The following is an 18,183-nucleotide window of genomic DNA, read 5'->3' on the forward strand; positions in this document are numbered from 1 at the left end:
CATTCGCTATTTACCACCACTCCCGTACCCAAAAACTCACGAATAACTGTAAATTCAATCCCTCAATTGCTCACACCTCTACTCCAAAATACCAACCTCTCGTTAACCATTCCACTTTCTTTGCCTTCTTCTCCCCCGTGGATAAAAAATATTCCCATAGTAGATACATCACTAACCATCTACAATAAACACGAATCCCCTAGCGTTCTTGTAGAGAAAGCATTCTTGGAAATTATGCATAAAAATTCCTTCGACCTAATTCTCTATACGGATACCTCCAAAGCTGAATCCGGTGTGGGTTGCGCAGTCACTACAAACCACGAACTCATAAGTTCTTTCCGTTTACCCTCGACTTGTAGTGTTTACACTGGTGAACTGTACAGTATCCTTCAAGCCTTCAAATATATTTCTTTTCCCCATAAACATACCGCCATATGTACTGACTCTCTTTCATCCATACAGTCCATCTCAACCATATTCACCGACCACCCAATAGTCCAAAACATTCATGACATCTACCAAACTCTCATTGGTCTTGATATAACAGTCTCTCTCATCTGGCTTCCATCGCACACTGAAATTGCTGGAAACGAATGTGCCGATCGCCATGCCAAAGAAGCCACAAAAAATCATCTTGAAATCCCAGTACAACTGGACAATGATCTGAAGATTACTTTCAAACACCTCACTAAAAAATCTTGGCACGATACATGGAGCAAGAGCACTACAGCACTACATCAAATCCACCCAACTACTTCTCACATTTCCCTAAACTTTCTGAATAGGAGAGAAGCTATGACAATAAGAAGACTTCGCATCAACCACACGAAACTTACTCACGGCTATTTGATGTCGTCAGAAAGTGGTCCTGTCTGCCGAACTTGTCAAGTTCCTGTGACTGTTAAGCACGTCCTCACCGACTGCAGAGAATATTCCACCGCATATCAACAGTTTGATATGAAAACCAACCTCCAGGAGACACTTAACTGCCCAACGGAAATAAGGAAAATCGTGAAGTTCCTAAAAGCCACCAAGCTGTACAAGAAAATATAATCTAATTTATACATTGTAACCGATTTTATTTTTTGTATGTAACTGTATTTAACTTTAATTTTATTTTTATTTAATTCGAATAATAACTTATGATTGTTTTTGTGTGCCAATGACCAGCGCTGTCGAGGCACGTTAAACTGAAATAAAAAAAAAATACGTCTCTGATAGAGGTCAATAATCTGTTTCTTCTCAGACTCAAAACACTTTTACCCATTTAATTGTTTTTGATGCTTTAGAAAATAATTTAGGCGAGTATCTGATAAGTAAATCCAACCAACTGAATAGCCATTAAATGTTGAAGGACCCTTCACGTGGAATGTCTGCCCTCCAGAATTTTCAGTACAAAAATCCTTGTAGTGTTGTTTCGGTAAATAGGCATTTCTTCGATATTTCGAATCACCCGAGTGTCAGGAAAATAATGACCGACAAAAATATTCAATAAAGAAACGATGTAATTAAAAAAATGCAAAGGGAAAAGTACGTTGACGTGGTTTATTTTTTTTTAAATACGTCTCGTTTCGAGTTGATACGTCTAAATATAAAAATGGTTATTTGGTGAAGTTGAATTGGCAACACTGTTTTACATGTCATTCTATCTATCAGCTGATAGTTGGGAACCAGCATCTCAAGAGGAGACTAAATAATCGCAAAGAAATAAGTATTATTTTATAAATATTTTAAGTTTGATATTAATTTGTCTAGATCGAGTTCTTTTCTCTGGTATACTACGTCCTAAAATATTGATTAAATTCAACTAAGTTTTGTGGTAATAATATATTTTCTAACGATTTTTAAAACCCCTCAATTTAAAAGTGTCTGATACGTGTATGAAATACTCTCCAATAGTATTTGTTAGGTTTTGCTTCATTATATCTGATTTTCGGACAATCGTTACTATTCGATTTTCGAAAGTGTACTACAGATTCGATAGGATGGTAGTTGAGAGTCATTAAATGTATTTTCCAACAAACACAATTTTTATTTGGAAAAATAATGAATTATTCAACTATTTTGTCAAAATATTGGAATATAAAAAAACATACTTGTATAAAATATTTTATATTTCTAAAACCGTTTCAGTAATCGATTTATTTTTGAGATGAAGCAATCGAGATTCTGTATCGGGAAGTCTGAACAAGAGCGTCGTTCATGTGATTAGTTGGACGCAAGATAACAAATTTATGGCGGCTCCAATTCATTTTTGAGACATATATTGAAATTATAGAAGTTGTATGAAAGAAATAAAATTAATAGACATAATTAATGAAATCACTACAATAAACTAATCAAATGTAAGTCTGGTCTGTTTTGTTTATGTTTGTGAGACCACATGATAGAAGATAGATGCCGCGCATGCGCGGGCGTCATTAATTTCTTAAAAAGAGAACATAGACAAGGACACAGAGTTCTCTCTCTTACATATGTGATTGCATAAATTAGATTTCTTCAGTTGCATTTTTTAGTTTTTTATACGAGAAGTTCGGAAAAAATATCGGAAAATTGCCGGAAATTCATATTTTTTGGGAAAACTATACATTTGATCCGACTAACAGCATTAATCATTCTTCTAAATTAGAACAGTTGCTCGTGTTGAACTTTCACCATCAAACTCGCTTTGTATTTCTGTCGTTCAAATACACCGACCTTGAAATCATAGATGTTAAGTTTATAAATCGAAGGATTATCAAATTAAAAAATGCGTTTTATGTGTTGTCACTTGTCATCTTTCACAGAATAAATCAGATCATCGTTAATCAAATTTAGAACAAAAAGCTGTATAATTGGAAGGTTGATTGCCTAATGTATTATATACAGGCTTTGTACAAATCTAGATACTTGAATCAACAACAGGGGAGTGTCCGTTATGTAGAAAAATTGAAAACTCGAAATCTATGATGATTATTATTATGAACCAAACAACTTTTAGTGAGAATATATTACTCCTTATAATGTTTCGGAGTCATATTCATTCGAGCTAACATCGCCTTTGACCTAAATCAAAAAAATCTTTTCCGTTCAACCCTTTAATTTCTGCGTCAACTACCACTTTACGCAACATCGACTATAGGAGCTTTTTACACTTTGTCTTTGACAAAACTACCCTTTTATATGGAAACAGGTACTTTCTAAATGTGTAGCGGGTTTTGAATCTTTTAATACGAACATTTGGATTAAAGAAAATGAATGTTTCGAATTTTTTTAACTATTATAAACAATATTTTTCGGTGGGTTTAATTCGGCGAGGCGGTGTCATTCTTTTCCGTCGCCATATTCCACATTAACCAGTCACCGTCAGTTTGAGAACGAAACAAAGACTTTTACTTTAGGGCGCTGGAATTAAAATTTTTCCTATTTGCATATTTCGGCCGTTGTGCGCTTGAAATTAAATTTTTGTAGGGTCGAAGAGAGAAAAATATACTTTTATGAATTAACATTATATTTACATAACCTCACAAATTATAAGCGTCAATTTCATCAAATTGTGAAACTTAACGAAATTTCCGCCGCGGGGATAAATAAATGCTTATGCCGTAAGTTTTTTTAGACAGTTTTAATCGCTTGTTGGTTTTTAAGCCTCATTATTTTCAGTTATATTACGTCTTAAAGAAAAGATACATAAAGAAGTACAAAATTTTCTTCCGGAAACGTTTTTTATAAACTAAAGAGTTTAGTAACTGTAGGCATATAAAAACTTACCTTGGCGGTAATAACTTCAGAATTAACATTATATTTACATAACATGCAAATTATAAGCGTCAATTTCATCAAATTTTAAAATTTAACGAAATGTCCGCCGTGGGGAAAACAAATGCTTATGCCATAATTTCATTTGTTTGTTGGTTTTTAAATATCATTATTTTCAGTTTTATTACGTCTTAAAGAAAATATACAAAAAGAAGTAATAAATTTCCTTCCGGAAACGTTTTTTTTTCAACTACAGTGTTAGTAACTTTATGCATATAAAAACCTACGTTAGCGATAATAACTTCAGAATTAACATTATAGTTATATAACCTTACAAATTATAATCGACAATTTCATCAAATTGTAAAATTTAACAAAATGTCCGCCGTGGGGTAAACAAATGCTTTTTCAACTACAGGGTTTAGTAACTTTAGCCAAATAAAAAAAGAAGAGCTGTCACATACGAGAAATCGATTGATTACCCCACGGACGTTGAATCAGCTGTTTTATGAGGTTGCTCGATTCACTAATTTAAATTCCCAGCACCGTCAGCTAAACTACATCTGAAAAAGTTCTTTATAATGCAAGAAAATTTTGTATTGGAAGCTCTACAAAAGTCTACGATCATCCAGTACCACTTTGTGGATTTTCTTCAATATTTCTGGAATTTAGTCGACAATTGCGATCATAGTTATCGCTTGTCTCTGTCCTACTAATAATTCAGACAAAGTTATAACGATATTCGTAATTAATTGCTTATTGTATACTTAAAAGGAACAACATTTTAATTTATGTAAACGTCCTGTAATGTTTTTGCCCATCCTAACGTAAAGTTAAATGGGAAATGGAAATGTATATCCCAATTTTGTCGGGGACTTTTTGACCACCGCTGTGAAATGTTTCGAAACTGACTTCGCAATTCATATGCATAATGGGTAGGAGAGTTTTTTTTCTGTTTTTGCAGTTGTTTGACTAGAGATTTAATAATAAACGTGTTTGGTACTGAATACGAAAACGTCACGATGAAAAATAAAAGTGAAACAACTTATGAGAATTGATAAAACGATTTGTATTATTAAAAACGAAGTAGAAACGACTCAGAAATTACGTTGAAGCTAATAAAGTTCTATATCTAGATGATATAGCCTCAATGTTCAACAAAATATATGTGTCAATCTACAAATTTGGCTCATTCAAATTTCACAGTTATCAAAAAATGATTCACAACGAAAAAAAATATAAGGTTAGGATTATTAACCATTGGGTATAAGCCGCCCCTGGCCTTCAAATAGCAGTATAGAATTATTTATTACATCAAACACTACTACGTAATCATCCATTACAAATTAATGATGTTCGAATGTATAATTTAGAAAATATACGTAAATATAAATTCTGATTTCGTAAATAAGAAAATTTTGTCTATTTACACGTCATCTACTCACTACCGAAAAGTCCCGGAATACCCTGTATAAAATACAATACTGGCAACATCGCGAAAATATTATCCATTCCTCAGTCCTACTAGTTGAAATATTTCTATAAAACCAAATATACTTCTTTAAATGATTTAATTGAATTTAGTGAACCGATACCTTATTAGAGATAAGGGAGTTATTGATTATTGACTGTGACTCTTTATAAATAACTGTAGTAATAATCAATATATTTAAAAACTATTTTATTATTACTTTTTTCCTTTTTAGTAAAAATATCTGGAATAAAATTAATAATAACAACAATAATTAAGTTAGACTCGTGATTATTATCGTTACATAATATTATCCCATCTCTATACAACGTAATACCAAGTAGGGTCAGACAACACTGACAAAGCTCTAGGGTATATGTATTCCTATATTCTGTATATCGATGGAATTGTTACGATTTGGTCTATTGTTTAACTGTGGTTGAATTGTTTGGTTTCCCATTCAATTTCTATTAACTAATAGACATCTGACAGGATTTCAAACATAAATGTGATTTATTGAAAAAATTATTACGTAATTAGTTTCTTCGTATATAAAATATTTTACATACGTTGTAAATTCGATAGAATTTGTATTGAAATCTTGTTCATTGCGTCTCAGAAAACCAATTCAGTTGACCTTACGAATGAAATTCAATTTTACGACCACGTTTATATGGAGATAATATGGCACAAAATATATCTTTTCAATTGAAATAGTTATTTAGTTTATTTAATCAATATATCCAATTCTATGTGATATTTTTGTACTGAGTAAGTGGTAGTATAAATTTTTTAATAAGAAGAATTTTTCTTTTGTGTAAGGGAAACCTACATGAACATCGTGCATTTTAAAATAGATGGAAACATACGGTCATAAAATTCAACATAGTTGCCGAAGTTCTAAATCATAACTCGCTCTCCACCGGTATTTTTTATCTGTAACCTAATCGTTTTTTTTTATTTTTTCATTTCATACACACTTCAATATGTTTATATTTCTAAATCAATTTGATTTTAGGTATTTTCTGATTGAAATTTAGAATTTAAAACGTAAAAAAATTACGTTTCGATCTTTATCAAAATATATAGTAATATGATCTTAATATAAAAATAATAAGTATTTGAAATTTTGAATAAACATCAAGAAAATGAAAGTAATGGTGAAGAAGGGTATCAATAAATAAACATTTTTGACATTAACTGTATAATATACGTGCTCAGTTTCAATATTAACATTATTGTAAAATAACAATCAATAGTAATAGTAAACATTTTGTACTACTATATTTTACATAAATACTTGCTTGGCATCATTGTTTGAAATATTATGGCATTGGGTATCTAGAACAACTTGGAAGGAATCTTAGGAATGTTGTCGTCCACGCCTTTTAGCACTACATAGACCAAAGACGAGTAAGATTAGTTATCGTTATATCGAATAAACCTATTTTATAAATATTCATTTGTATTCTTTTAAATATTGAGATATTTATATTGAAAAATTATTTGACAAAGCACACGTCAGATAAAATAATTATTCTACAATCGATTATAATTGATTCGGTATTACAATACAAGTGTAAAAAAAATCAAAACGTTTTACCTGGCTGAGTTCATTTTAAATTGGAAATTATGTATTCACAAATTCAGACGTATACTATATAAACATAATCTCAAAATAATTTCATATCGGAATGTTAGACATGGAAATATATTTCGATCATTATATTGCAGGACGATATAGCAGATCGGAATGCCAGATATCGAATCCTTTACAGGGCAAATATGCATGGGATTCGCATACTCCTCATTTCTTATATTCTGAATATTTCGAATATTCACGATATATTTCTAAAATTAGTAGGATTCTGGATAATAATTTAATTAAATAGTGATTGTGGAAATCTATAAAATAAACGCACCTCCATATTGTCGTTTATTTAAAAAATACACAATCCAATTTTTACATAATCATATATTAGAAGTATTAAATGATTTTTTAGTAAAATAATTCTGTTGAAAGTGTTGATTTTTGTATATTTTGACTATTATGAACGTATTACCTTTACTTTCTATTTAAATTTGGTAATGCAAGAAACTTTTTTGCCTGATGAGAGATAAACTAATAAAGTTTAATTATGAACGATTATTAATCCACTATATGTCAGTACTGACTACTACATTATTTAAACATTTTATGTAGTTATATAAATAAAATACGAACTAATCTAACGGAATTAAATAATTTCTAGAAATTTTACTGAATAGAAGCACCAATTTTCAATAGTTTGTACATAATTTCTGGAAGTAATAATTTACTTTTTGATTGATATTAATGATTTAATTCGGCAGTTGTGGCGCCATCTACATATCACAAGCAAAACTTTAACGTTACAAATAAATACTTTATATCAAGTTTTGACATTTGTATTATAACAGTTTTTTTTGTAAAAAAAGCATTTAATTCTGATTTCAATTGTTTAATTTCATTAAATATTTAATGAAGTACTGTTCTAAATTCACTAGATGTATACAATAAAATTGTAATATGACTAATTTTAGTGCTTCCATTTTATATGCATAATTAATGTTATTCTAGATATTTGTTTAATGTATGTATGAATAAAACAAGACTGCGAATTGTTACTTCAGTTTTTATAATTATAACACGTTTTATGGAAATATCCAGCATAAAACGTAGTTGATTTATGACTAGTAAAAATGATTGTCTACAAAAAACAGAGGCGTCCTCATAGATAAAAGGGAATTATAATCATTATATTAAATTATTTATTCCAATTCCGATCTGGTATATCACAAGTATAATAATTATTAATATATAAATATTTTTAAGTCGATAAAAATATTTTAGGGAATTCTAGTTAGAGGAAGTTGGCGTATCTGATACGCTTTTTTTCTATCTCTATCTATCTCACTACTTTGATTGATGTTTCTCTTTTTATGTCAATTTTCGAATGTATGGTAATGGATTTAGTTTATATAAATAATAATGAGTTTATAGTGTTATTCGTTGATTAAAAAACGTGTTTTGATAGTTTATTTATACATTCAAGTTATAGTTGGAGCGTTATCTTTACTGTGATTCCCAACACAAGCAATTTACATAATAAAATACCTACATCATGTTCTCACAAACTTTAAGAAAATATCCACACAGAAGATGGTAACGTGCTGCGCGGGATTACTGTTGTGGAAATAATGTTTGTTGATAATAAAAAAAAATCTCGGTAGTTTACTTATAAATTTCCGTCAGATACCGGAAGTTCAGTCTCGAGGGGGCTTTTAATTACGATCACGTTAAAAGACGCCATTACTAAAATGATTTTTTTAAATAAAAAAATAAAATAATGAAACTGTGTTTGATTGTTGCTCAAAGATGCCGGGGATATGAAATGATGTCAAGAAAATATCATGAATGTTCAATATCGTTCGGGAGAACGAGCGTGGAAAAGTTTTAACAAGGAAAAACTTTATTCAATCTTGTTTTCGCATTCGATATTCTGAACATATTTATTTTGAAAGTTATAGAGAAGAAAAAGTATTTTATAAATATATAATGAGGCTTACTATAACTAGAAATTATGTTGATCTATTAAATATATAAATACATTAACAAAAAATAAAAATATAAAAAACAGGGTTGGACTTATTGATTTTTTTGACCAATTTGCACTAAATTTCGAAGAATTTTTATTATTTTCAGTACTTTTAAGTTGAAAATACTAAATTTGGTAAACTGTATGAGTTATTAAGGGCGATTGAACCATTTTAAGGGGTTAATTAGGGATGTCATAACCTTAAAATTTCACAAGTTTTTTATTCGTCAGTTGAGTTAAAAAAATTGATATTTATATCATGAATCATTTAATTCTCAATTTTTCATTTTTTCGAGGAAAAGTCTATAATTCAAATGTATTTGATTGTCTTTTATTTCAATTTTGAGGATGTCTAAAGTTGTTTATCGCCCCGTATACAGCTTACAAAATCAATTTGAAACCGGATTTTCGCTAAATCTAGAAGTTAAAATGGCATTCGACTTGATGAACGTCAATGCAATAGACATGTATCCCGAGCTCCTAACTAATGGTTACAAGTAGTATCCATTATCTCTATATACCTAATTCTCATTTCTATTATTTTTTGCCATCACCGGCAGTCAATGCTCGAACCCTTAATCACACGTCAATCATTCTCCACTCGATTACAAGATGTTGCATCATCTGGTGTTTATATTTAAAATACGGGGATCGATCAATATTTTACGAATCACAGTTGGTGTTTACTGTTAAAATTAATATATACGCTATTATTCTAAAATTTAATTTGTAGTTTATTTGACAGTATCTATCATCTCTCGTAATTCAGATAACATTGATTATATCTTATTTCCCTTGAGATGAAGTTTATTTACTTCTGAAAGGTTCCATTGATTTTACGTAATGGAGAAACTGTGTGTCATATTTTTTAATGAAAAATATAGTGCAGGAAATAAATCATTATTTTTGTGTTTTAATATTCTGCATATTTATAATTCTATAACTTTTATATATATGTATATATATACAAAAGTTAAAGCTATATATATATATATATATATATATATATATATATATATATATATATATATATATATATATATAGCTTTAACTTTTGGTTTTAAACTTTATGTCAAATTTCATGACATTTCGATTATTTAGAACAAAGTGACAGCTATTAAGTGAAGCTGCTTTGAAAACAATTTTGTGTGTTAAATTATCGTTGTAAAAAATACTGTACAAACTCAGTAATGGTTTCAAAAGAGTTAATCGGATGCTGGATGAATTTGAATGTAGTCGTACAAAAACCGATAATCGTGAACGTTCTGATCGATCCGAAGCGTCCAAAGGTTATGGACTTCAGTATTCTATGATTCCCACGGAATATTGTTTACCACTATGTTATTAGATCTTTTCGTATTCAATAAACAAAGCGAACTTTGGAAATTATTTATATATTCAGCTAAAACATTCCTCGGAATCAAATTATACGATTTAACGATAAAATGAAACTCGGGTTTGCGTTTTATACAAGCAATTTTTCCATCAATTTAACCACTCACGCAATTCCAGTTCCACAAGAAAAACTGGTTTATTCCCTTTTCCGACCGATCTCCTCATCTTCCCAGAAGAATTAAAAAAAAACTGAACATCCACTTAACGACTTGTCTTTTCGTGCGGTTTTTGAAGTTTCGTTCGCAGCGATACGCAATCTACGAAACCCGTGCCACGTTTTACGTGTCACAGGAAAATTCCCGAAGGAACGCGTGTTCCATTCGGATACGGTTACTAAATGGGAAGGTTTAGAGCTCTCTATTCGTGGGTTACTTAATAGAAACGTCTTGTAGCATCTAATTCTTTCTTTTTATACACTTTTTATCATTATTAATTAAGATGTACGTCTGTAGTGGTTTTGAACACAGTTAGGAATGTCGATAGACGATAGAATTTAGTTAATTATCAAAAAGAAGTTACTAATAATTGTCGGAATGCATAACTCAGAAACCTTCGTTGGCTCATGCACAAATTGAGCTAGATATAATCACATAATCAAATGCATAATTCACGATTTCATGAAACATAAACTTATTATCTCACTTCTTCTTTTTCTGTCAATTTTATAATGACTGACGTTATTATGAAAGGTTATTAACTCTCGATTATATCTATGGTTTATTAAATATATATATATATATATATATATATATATATATATATATATATATAAATATATATATATATATATATATATATATATATATATATATATATATATATATATACTGATAATTGTCATCATTGTGATCATTTCTAGATGATATTTCATTCGAAAAAAAAACTTTTTATACTGATGATATTTCTAACAGTTTTCCGTGTAAACCCGGTACTAATGGAGTATTAACAATTTTTTTTTATCCAAGCAATTACGGAAACAAATATTGTTTGTTACCGTTGCAATTAACATGAAATTAATGTGGTGTTTATAGAAAGGTACGCAAACAAAATCAAAATGGAAATTTAATTGAAAATCATTTGAACGTGAATTTAATTTCTGAAATATTAGTCTACCATGTTTTGGTTATGTATATACATGCATATATAGAACAGGGACGGCTTTGATATAATACGTATATTTCCTTTTCAGTTTTGCAAGAATACCTCGAAGATTTTTTGAGGTTAAATGTGCGGGGCAAATATCACAAGCATTTGTGTGCCTCTTTAAATGAAAAAAAAAACCACGTGGCTTTGCTATCAGTTCCTTCCGCCCGCCACGTAGTATTTGAGCTTATCCCCCTTCTATTGTCCGAGCTACGTGGATTTTCAACGTCCCGTAATATGAATTCCAAAGGATTAATTTTTTGTGTAATGTTGTTTATCTATACTATCAAATGATTCACTGATTCTGGAAATTGAATATTGAACAAACTGTTTTTCCATTCAGTTCGCAGTTATACTAAAATATTTTCATAAAGTCGTATATAGAATTTTTGGGTAGACAAAATACGAGGGAGACACTATATATCTTGAGATGTAATTACTGTGGTTTTAATGAGGTATTAGAAAACGTAAATTTAGTACATTATTGAAAAAATTATATATCTAATAAAGATTTTTCCCAATCTTCGACCCTGTATACAATACTACAGATAAACGAACGCGTCTATGTCGAGAAGAAATATAGAACGTTATAGATTAAACTTGACAGGGTACTTCAGGTAAAGTATTAGAGAATAATGTGGGAAAAATTTTAATATAAGCTAAAAAGCAGAAAAGCTTTTTGAAATATTAATTTAAGATTGTAATTAAAAACTATAAATCATTCGATGTTATAGGGAATAAGCGAGTAAAGGTTAGGTTATATATTATGCATAAGAATTTCGATATTTATTGTTAACGCCGCCACTGATAAAGAGTTTATTTTAATCAAACTTGAACAAGGAATCTATGATAGAAACTTACATTGAAAAGCTTTCGAGATACCGTTTAATTTCGCAGCATATGTTCGACTTCGTTGCACTATTACACTACAGTTACTAATCGAACGTACATACATACAAAATGTCATTCGTTTCAGATACATTCCAGTGTACAATTCTCCGCCATTTATTGTTGAGTAGTCAAGAAGTCGAATAGGCAGATGTTACGGCTTACGTCAAACGCAATGTTGCCGGTACTGAATAATTTCGTTCGATACAAAGAATTTTTACTTGAAAGATCGTATATTTTAGCATTTTTTGATTAGAATTAATTAGTTATAAGTATAAAACGAAATTGGATATTTCTAAGCACCATCGATTAGTAAAAGATATTTTGTTCTAGTTGTTTTTTTGTATAAAAAAATTGAGTTGATCAACCGGTTATCTGGCAACGCTGGTCAAGAGATAATAAACTCGGCATCTCAATAATTATTGGTTTAATTACAAATCCAGTGGCGTGGAATAATTTGTGATCGTATATTTTTTATTATTTACAATGCATACTGAAAATTTTTACATTTTAATACTTTTTCGAATAATTTACTATTTATTTTACTAATTAATTTCGTAATATAATTGATAATTGATGATCCAAGGTATTCAGATGCGAATTCTGAATATGACCGTTTTTTACGAATTATGGAAAAACGCTGAAAATCAGAAAGAAAATATTGAAAACTTGTAGATATTAGAATTTTACACAAAAATGTTTCGCTATTATTGATATTTACAAAATTAGAGTGGGATCATAGCTTTTAGAAATCATAAATCAATGAAAAATTGTGATTTTTCAAAAAAAAAACAAATCGAATATATTGAAAAAATCACAAATTTTAATCTCGGATTTTTTTTTTTAAATTGTACATACGTTTTTTAAAATTTCTAGTCATTCTAACTTTGTAAATATGATTAATAACAAAAAACTGCAGAGGACCATTTTTGTATAGAATTAAAAGATCTACAACTTTGATTTGAAGTTTTTTTCTCAAACTTCTACCGTTTTTCCAAAATTCCAGAAAAACACTTTCTAGATTATAAATAAATAAAATCTATAAAAATATTTAAACTAAAGTCCCACTACTGAATATTTATTAGTCGAAAAACAATATTTTTCATATTTTCAACAATCTCAAACGAAATAATTTGTATAGAATCGTTTTTAGAATCAAAATAAAATATCTAGAACGTTAATGATGTATATTTCAGTCTTTTCTCTTTTCCATTTCTTGGTATTCATTCTAACGACGTATAAATTACCTTCAAAGATTCTATAGACCGAAAATATAATAAACTGCAGTCTTGTCAATAAAAATCTATCATTATGTTAAACCATAAGCGGAACATTAAAAAACGAATAGAAAATACTATTTGAAGTAGTAAATAACATTGAAATACCCGCCACTGATTTCTACCTATGTCAAACTGCAGCTTTTCTTTTGTAGTATTTGGACAATGGACTGTTATTCTTTACATAACCTCTTTGTTTGGTTCCATAGAATCGAACACTCGAGAAGAAAAGCAAAGCCACTCGACCGCGCGATGCTCATTCGTTTCGAATTTTGGAATCACGTATATTATAACGTATACCTCTTGTTGTCATTGTTGGATAGACAGGAGTCTTTCAAAAACCTTTGTATTGTCACTTCATTATACCATTGTTGACTAGAATAAGTTTTTAAAAAGTCTTTGAAGCGATTATAACTTCTATCGATATATTACATTGTGATATTTTCATAAACTGATAAAAAAACTAAATTTACAGCAATATTTCTCTCACCGTATAAATAGATTTCCATTAACGAATCTAATCTCCCTCTACACACCCTCAATTAAACTAATCCCACGAAATTCTTGTTAAATTTAATATCAACACCCTAAAATATCACACACACGTGATCTAACGAATTGTACATGTAATAGGAAACCGCCTACTACATATGTTGTTTTTTTGTAATTTCATTTTTAAAAGGGGCTGCAACACCGGAAAATGCGATAAATATTCTGGTACTGAAATAGTTATTTGTATATAGTGGAACATATATAGTGGAAATCATAAATTTCGGACCTAATTATGTTGACAGCTTTTCTATTTATTGCGAGGTTATTTCGAGTGAGTAGTTCGTTTATATTGAAAAGATGATTCATAATGCTACTACTACGACGTTTTTTGTATCGCTTTCCATTAAGCATTCTTTTATATCATTTTATGTGGTATATATTATTATACAATTATAACACAATCAATGTCTAGTTCTTCTCTACGCTATTTGTTTTTCTATGAAAACCCGATATATTTAATCGATTAATGTATCGAATGAATATTGAATGAAAAAATAAACAGGAAAATGGAGTGTTTTTGAAGGTTCGCGTGTTGACCACTTCATAAGTCGAGTAGAGTAGAAACACAAAACTCGACCGGGGAAGTAGAAAAGTCTCGAGAGTGACCGAACAAATAAAATTAAAGCGTTCTTAAAAATAAATACATTTTTCAATTCTTCGTGTACTTAGGAAGAGTTTCTTTGAATGAAAGTACAAATAGGTACACTAATTAGTTTAACGAGCTGTAGTTATTTTAATTATACAAATAAAAAGTGGGGAAGTAACAGCCATTCAGCTGATTTTAAATACAGAACCGGAAGTAGTGTAAATATAAATCTTTGTGTTTTTATTCCGAGTAAGCTAAAAACAGTTATTGGGATTCTTTAAATGACTTATAATTTCCGGTAGAAGTATTTGATTAAATATAATGAAAAGGTAATATTAATATAATGTTCAAGCTACCGAAGAGAAAAGAAATTAAAATGTTTAAAATGTACATAATAAAATATTCGTTCGAAGCGTACAATGAACTCAGTATCACATTAGCTGATAAATTTCCGGCATCAAACATAGATGGCAGCATCTTCTAATGACGTTTATACTTGAAATATAATTATTTTCACATCCTTTTTATATAAATGAACTATACATTGGACTTTATTACTGTCCCTCCAATATAGCAAACATACAAATAGTAATTTTTTTTAAATAGTGATTTAAATACGATATTGCAAAGAAATTGAGTACAATATTATGTCATATTAATTGAGCGGTGTAATTTATAATTTAATAAAAAATCTACCTGTAAAGTTTGTCTTTGTCCACAATGTCTACATGAATACGTAAAGAAATCAGGCAAGGCAGGCATTATCTTCAAACTATCACAACTGCTGCTATATTCATCTACCAGTTTTCTATAATTCACTCTAATAGATGGTGTACTTTTACTGAGTCTCCCCATCATCAATACACGCCAAAAAACCGAAAAATCTCCCTCCTACACACATTCAATCTATAATCACATCACTGTATATGAATAAATGAAGACGTGGAACACTTTTTTCGTCTTATTATTACTAATCTCATATTTTTTTCGTATTTCACATTTTTATAATTATTTTCGACACCAGATATTAATATAACCTTAATAACACATTTGCGCTAAGTCACTATTTTCGTTACCATCTGTGCTAATGCTTTTTAAAAATAGAAAAAAAAATCTATAAATTGTTATCCTTTAGCCCGATCTCAAAGAACTGAAGTGAGTGGATGTGAAATGACGAGGCCTTCCTCTTGCTTTGCCAGCCATGTAGTGCGGGTCAGGTACTTGAAACACAGGATAGCACCTGCCCAATTTGCAAAACAATTTTTTGAACTAAAACGATTTTTCTAGTAGATTATCGAGAAGAAAATAATTATAAATATGAAACTTAGTGTCAAGTTGAGAATTTACTTTTATTACTATATATGTTTGAAATTTTTATGTCTATAACGTGTAATTAAGTAATATATTGAAAATATGAGATACATTTAATTAATTAGTTTACAACAAGGTGATTCAATCTCTTCGACTTTTGTTATATGTTAAAAATTACGCAATTCTTAATTAATGTTTAAAAATATACTATTGCGGTCCTGTATTCTTCATTTGCTAAAGGAATGCTGCTTGAAAAAACACCGAAGTCGACCGAACTTATACTTCTTCCCTCTACGTCTTCGGTTCGCCGTCTTCAATGCACGTACTTTCACAATATATATTTTGGGCAAGGTTACAAGTTTCATCACATTATAACGTCAATTTATACGTTTAAAATAATATAGAACGACATTAGACTGAGATATTTTAAGCACCTCCACCGAAATTAAATAAAATGTTTTGCGCCTGTGTATTTTTTTGAATACTGTCAGTTTTATGACAAAAAGTCTTTTCATTGAAGCAGGTGTTAAGATGTCTTCTATTAATGACGAGACCGCTACTTGTTTCTTCGGTTTTAAGAAAAATTATGTTTAGTTAAGGGGGAACTTTTTAAATCTAACAAGGACGTTTGTTAATTTTCAAAATTTCCATGATAAACGAATTAAAATATTGAAATGCTAAATTTTTAATAAAATGGGAGGTTATACGATCGTAAGCTGGAACTTTTTTATTTATGAAAAAATTTTAATATAACCAATAGATATTAATTGTTTTTAAGGTTTCGAAAATATATAATATTTTAGAATAACCTAACCAAATATTTCGTTTGGTAGTTACCTGGTAATTACAGAAAGACAAAAAGAAAAATTAACAACGAAATGTTTAATTTCCAAGATAGGAAAGAAAGTAATTGCGCCCATTTTCGAGGCAGCACTTTTGTTTTCTGATATGCACGTCTCATTTCGTACGGTGAAAATGCTTGACGAATTTCCTTTTGTCTTTTATACACGCGAAAAAAAACCGCCAAATTACCCAATGATAGAACGTTTCTTTTTTGGAACATTATTCTCGTAAAAAGGAGACATATTGTGCTTGGAGATCTATTTTTTCTTTCATGGGCGTGGGTATCCAATTTTTTCTTTCCGAAATTCGATTTATCATGTAGCTTTCGGTCACTGGTAAGATCCGCTACTCAAACATATATTTGAAGATTCTTTGGACTAAGTTGTGTGACTTGTATGGTGATTTATCTGTTGAAATCCTAAGTAGTTGTAAATTTCTACATTTTCTGATGATTTTACCATGCATTTCCAAGTTCCAAACTCCATTCGTATATCATTCGAGAACCGACGTGTTATATGGATAAGGATAAAAATTTTTTGCTACTACACTGGACGAAATGTCTCCGCCTTTATATTTCTCGGGTTTTTGACTAAACACCGACAGTATTGTGATTGTGGGTCTCACTGGTAATTTTCTTAATGATAATGACTGGGGAAAGCGACAAAAGAAAAGTTTCATTATTTATACCTGGAATTATTATATAGATGTCTTCGAAATTAGAAAAAAAACCATTCTAAACCTTCTCAATTTTCATTTTATAATGCAAAGGATACATGGTTAAATTAATCTCCTTTTTATATCCTGTATAATAATTATAAGTTTCTTTGCAGAAAAAATTCAATTAATTTTCAGCAGCTACAAATTCTTGTACGTTTTGTGTTGAAGAAATACTTTTCATGGAAAAGATAGAGAATAGAAAAACCGATTTTGGTAATTAAAAATATAATTATTGAAAAGCCACCTATTGCAGTAGTTGAAGTTTAGTTGCTATATGCTTGCTTCTATAAACGTTGGTCCAAAATAACAAAAATCTCGCAAAGATGCATAATTAAAAAGGACAAGAATCAATGATGTCGTCTATCGTATAAGAATGATCTCCAAACCAGTAGTCCACCAAAATCGATTAGCGCTGGTTGAAGAAGATTACGAGATACAAAAAGAAATGAATCAGTTGCAGGAAGAGCCTGACTTTGTTTTCGAAGAATTTATTGGTGCGTACGGAGGTATAGGCAAAGCTTAGTAATCGTCAACGTTTGGTTGATTAGAGAAACTTGAAGACCAGATTCCATGTACCGGGAAGACACCAATTCTGTTTAGATCTCAAAGATATTCCACCCCAAAAAATTTGTTCAAGGTCTTATG

General features: G+C 29.9%; 1 protein-coding gene across 3 annotated transcripts in view; it reads right to left on the minus strand.

Moving 5' to 3' along the window:
- LOC130894580 (EGFR adapter protein-like) overlaps positions 1 to 18,183 on the minus strand; it is a 36,568-nt gene that overhangs the window by 9,548 nt on the left and 8,837 nt on the right. Inside the window, exon 1 of one of the 3 annotated variants that reach the window (XM_057801481.1) lies at positions 15,364 to 15,828. The exons of 1 other annotated variant lie outside the window; for it this stretch is intronic. In XM_057801481.1, the coding sequence (XP_057657464.1) occupies positions 15,364 to 15,525 (162 nt within the window). In that variant the 5' untranslated portion in view covers positions 15,526 to 15,828. Of the gene's footprint in view, positions 1 to 12,225; positions 12,405 to 15,363; positions 15,829 to 18,183 lie in introns of those variants that run through there. One more of the 3 variants, XM_057801483.1, reaches the window with a different exon arrangement.

This window comes from Diorhabda carinulata, chromosome 5, assembly GCF_026250575.1.
Source record: "Diorhabda carinulata isolate Delta chromosome 5, icDioCari1.1, whole genome shotgun sequence".
Taxonomy (NCBI): Eukaryota; Metazoa; Arthropoda; class Insecta; order Coleoptera; family Chrysomelidae; genus Diorhabda; species Diorhabda carinulata.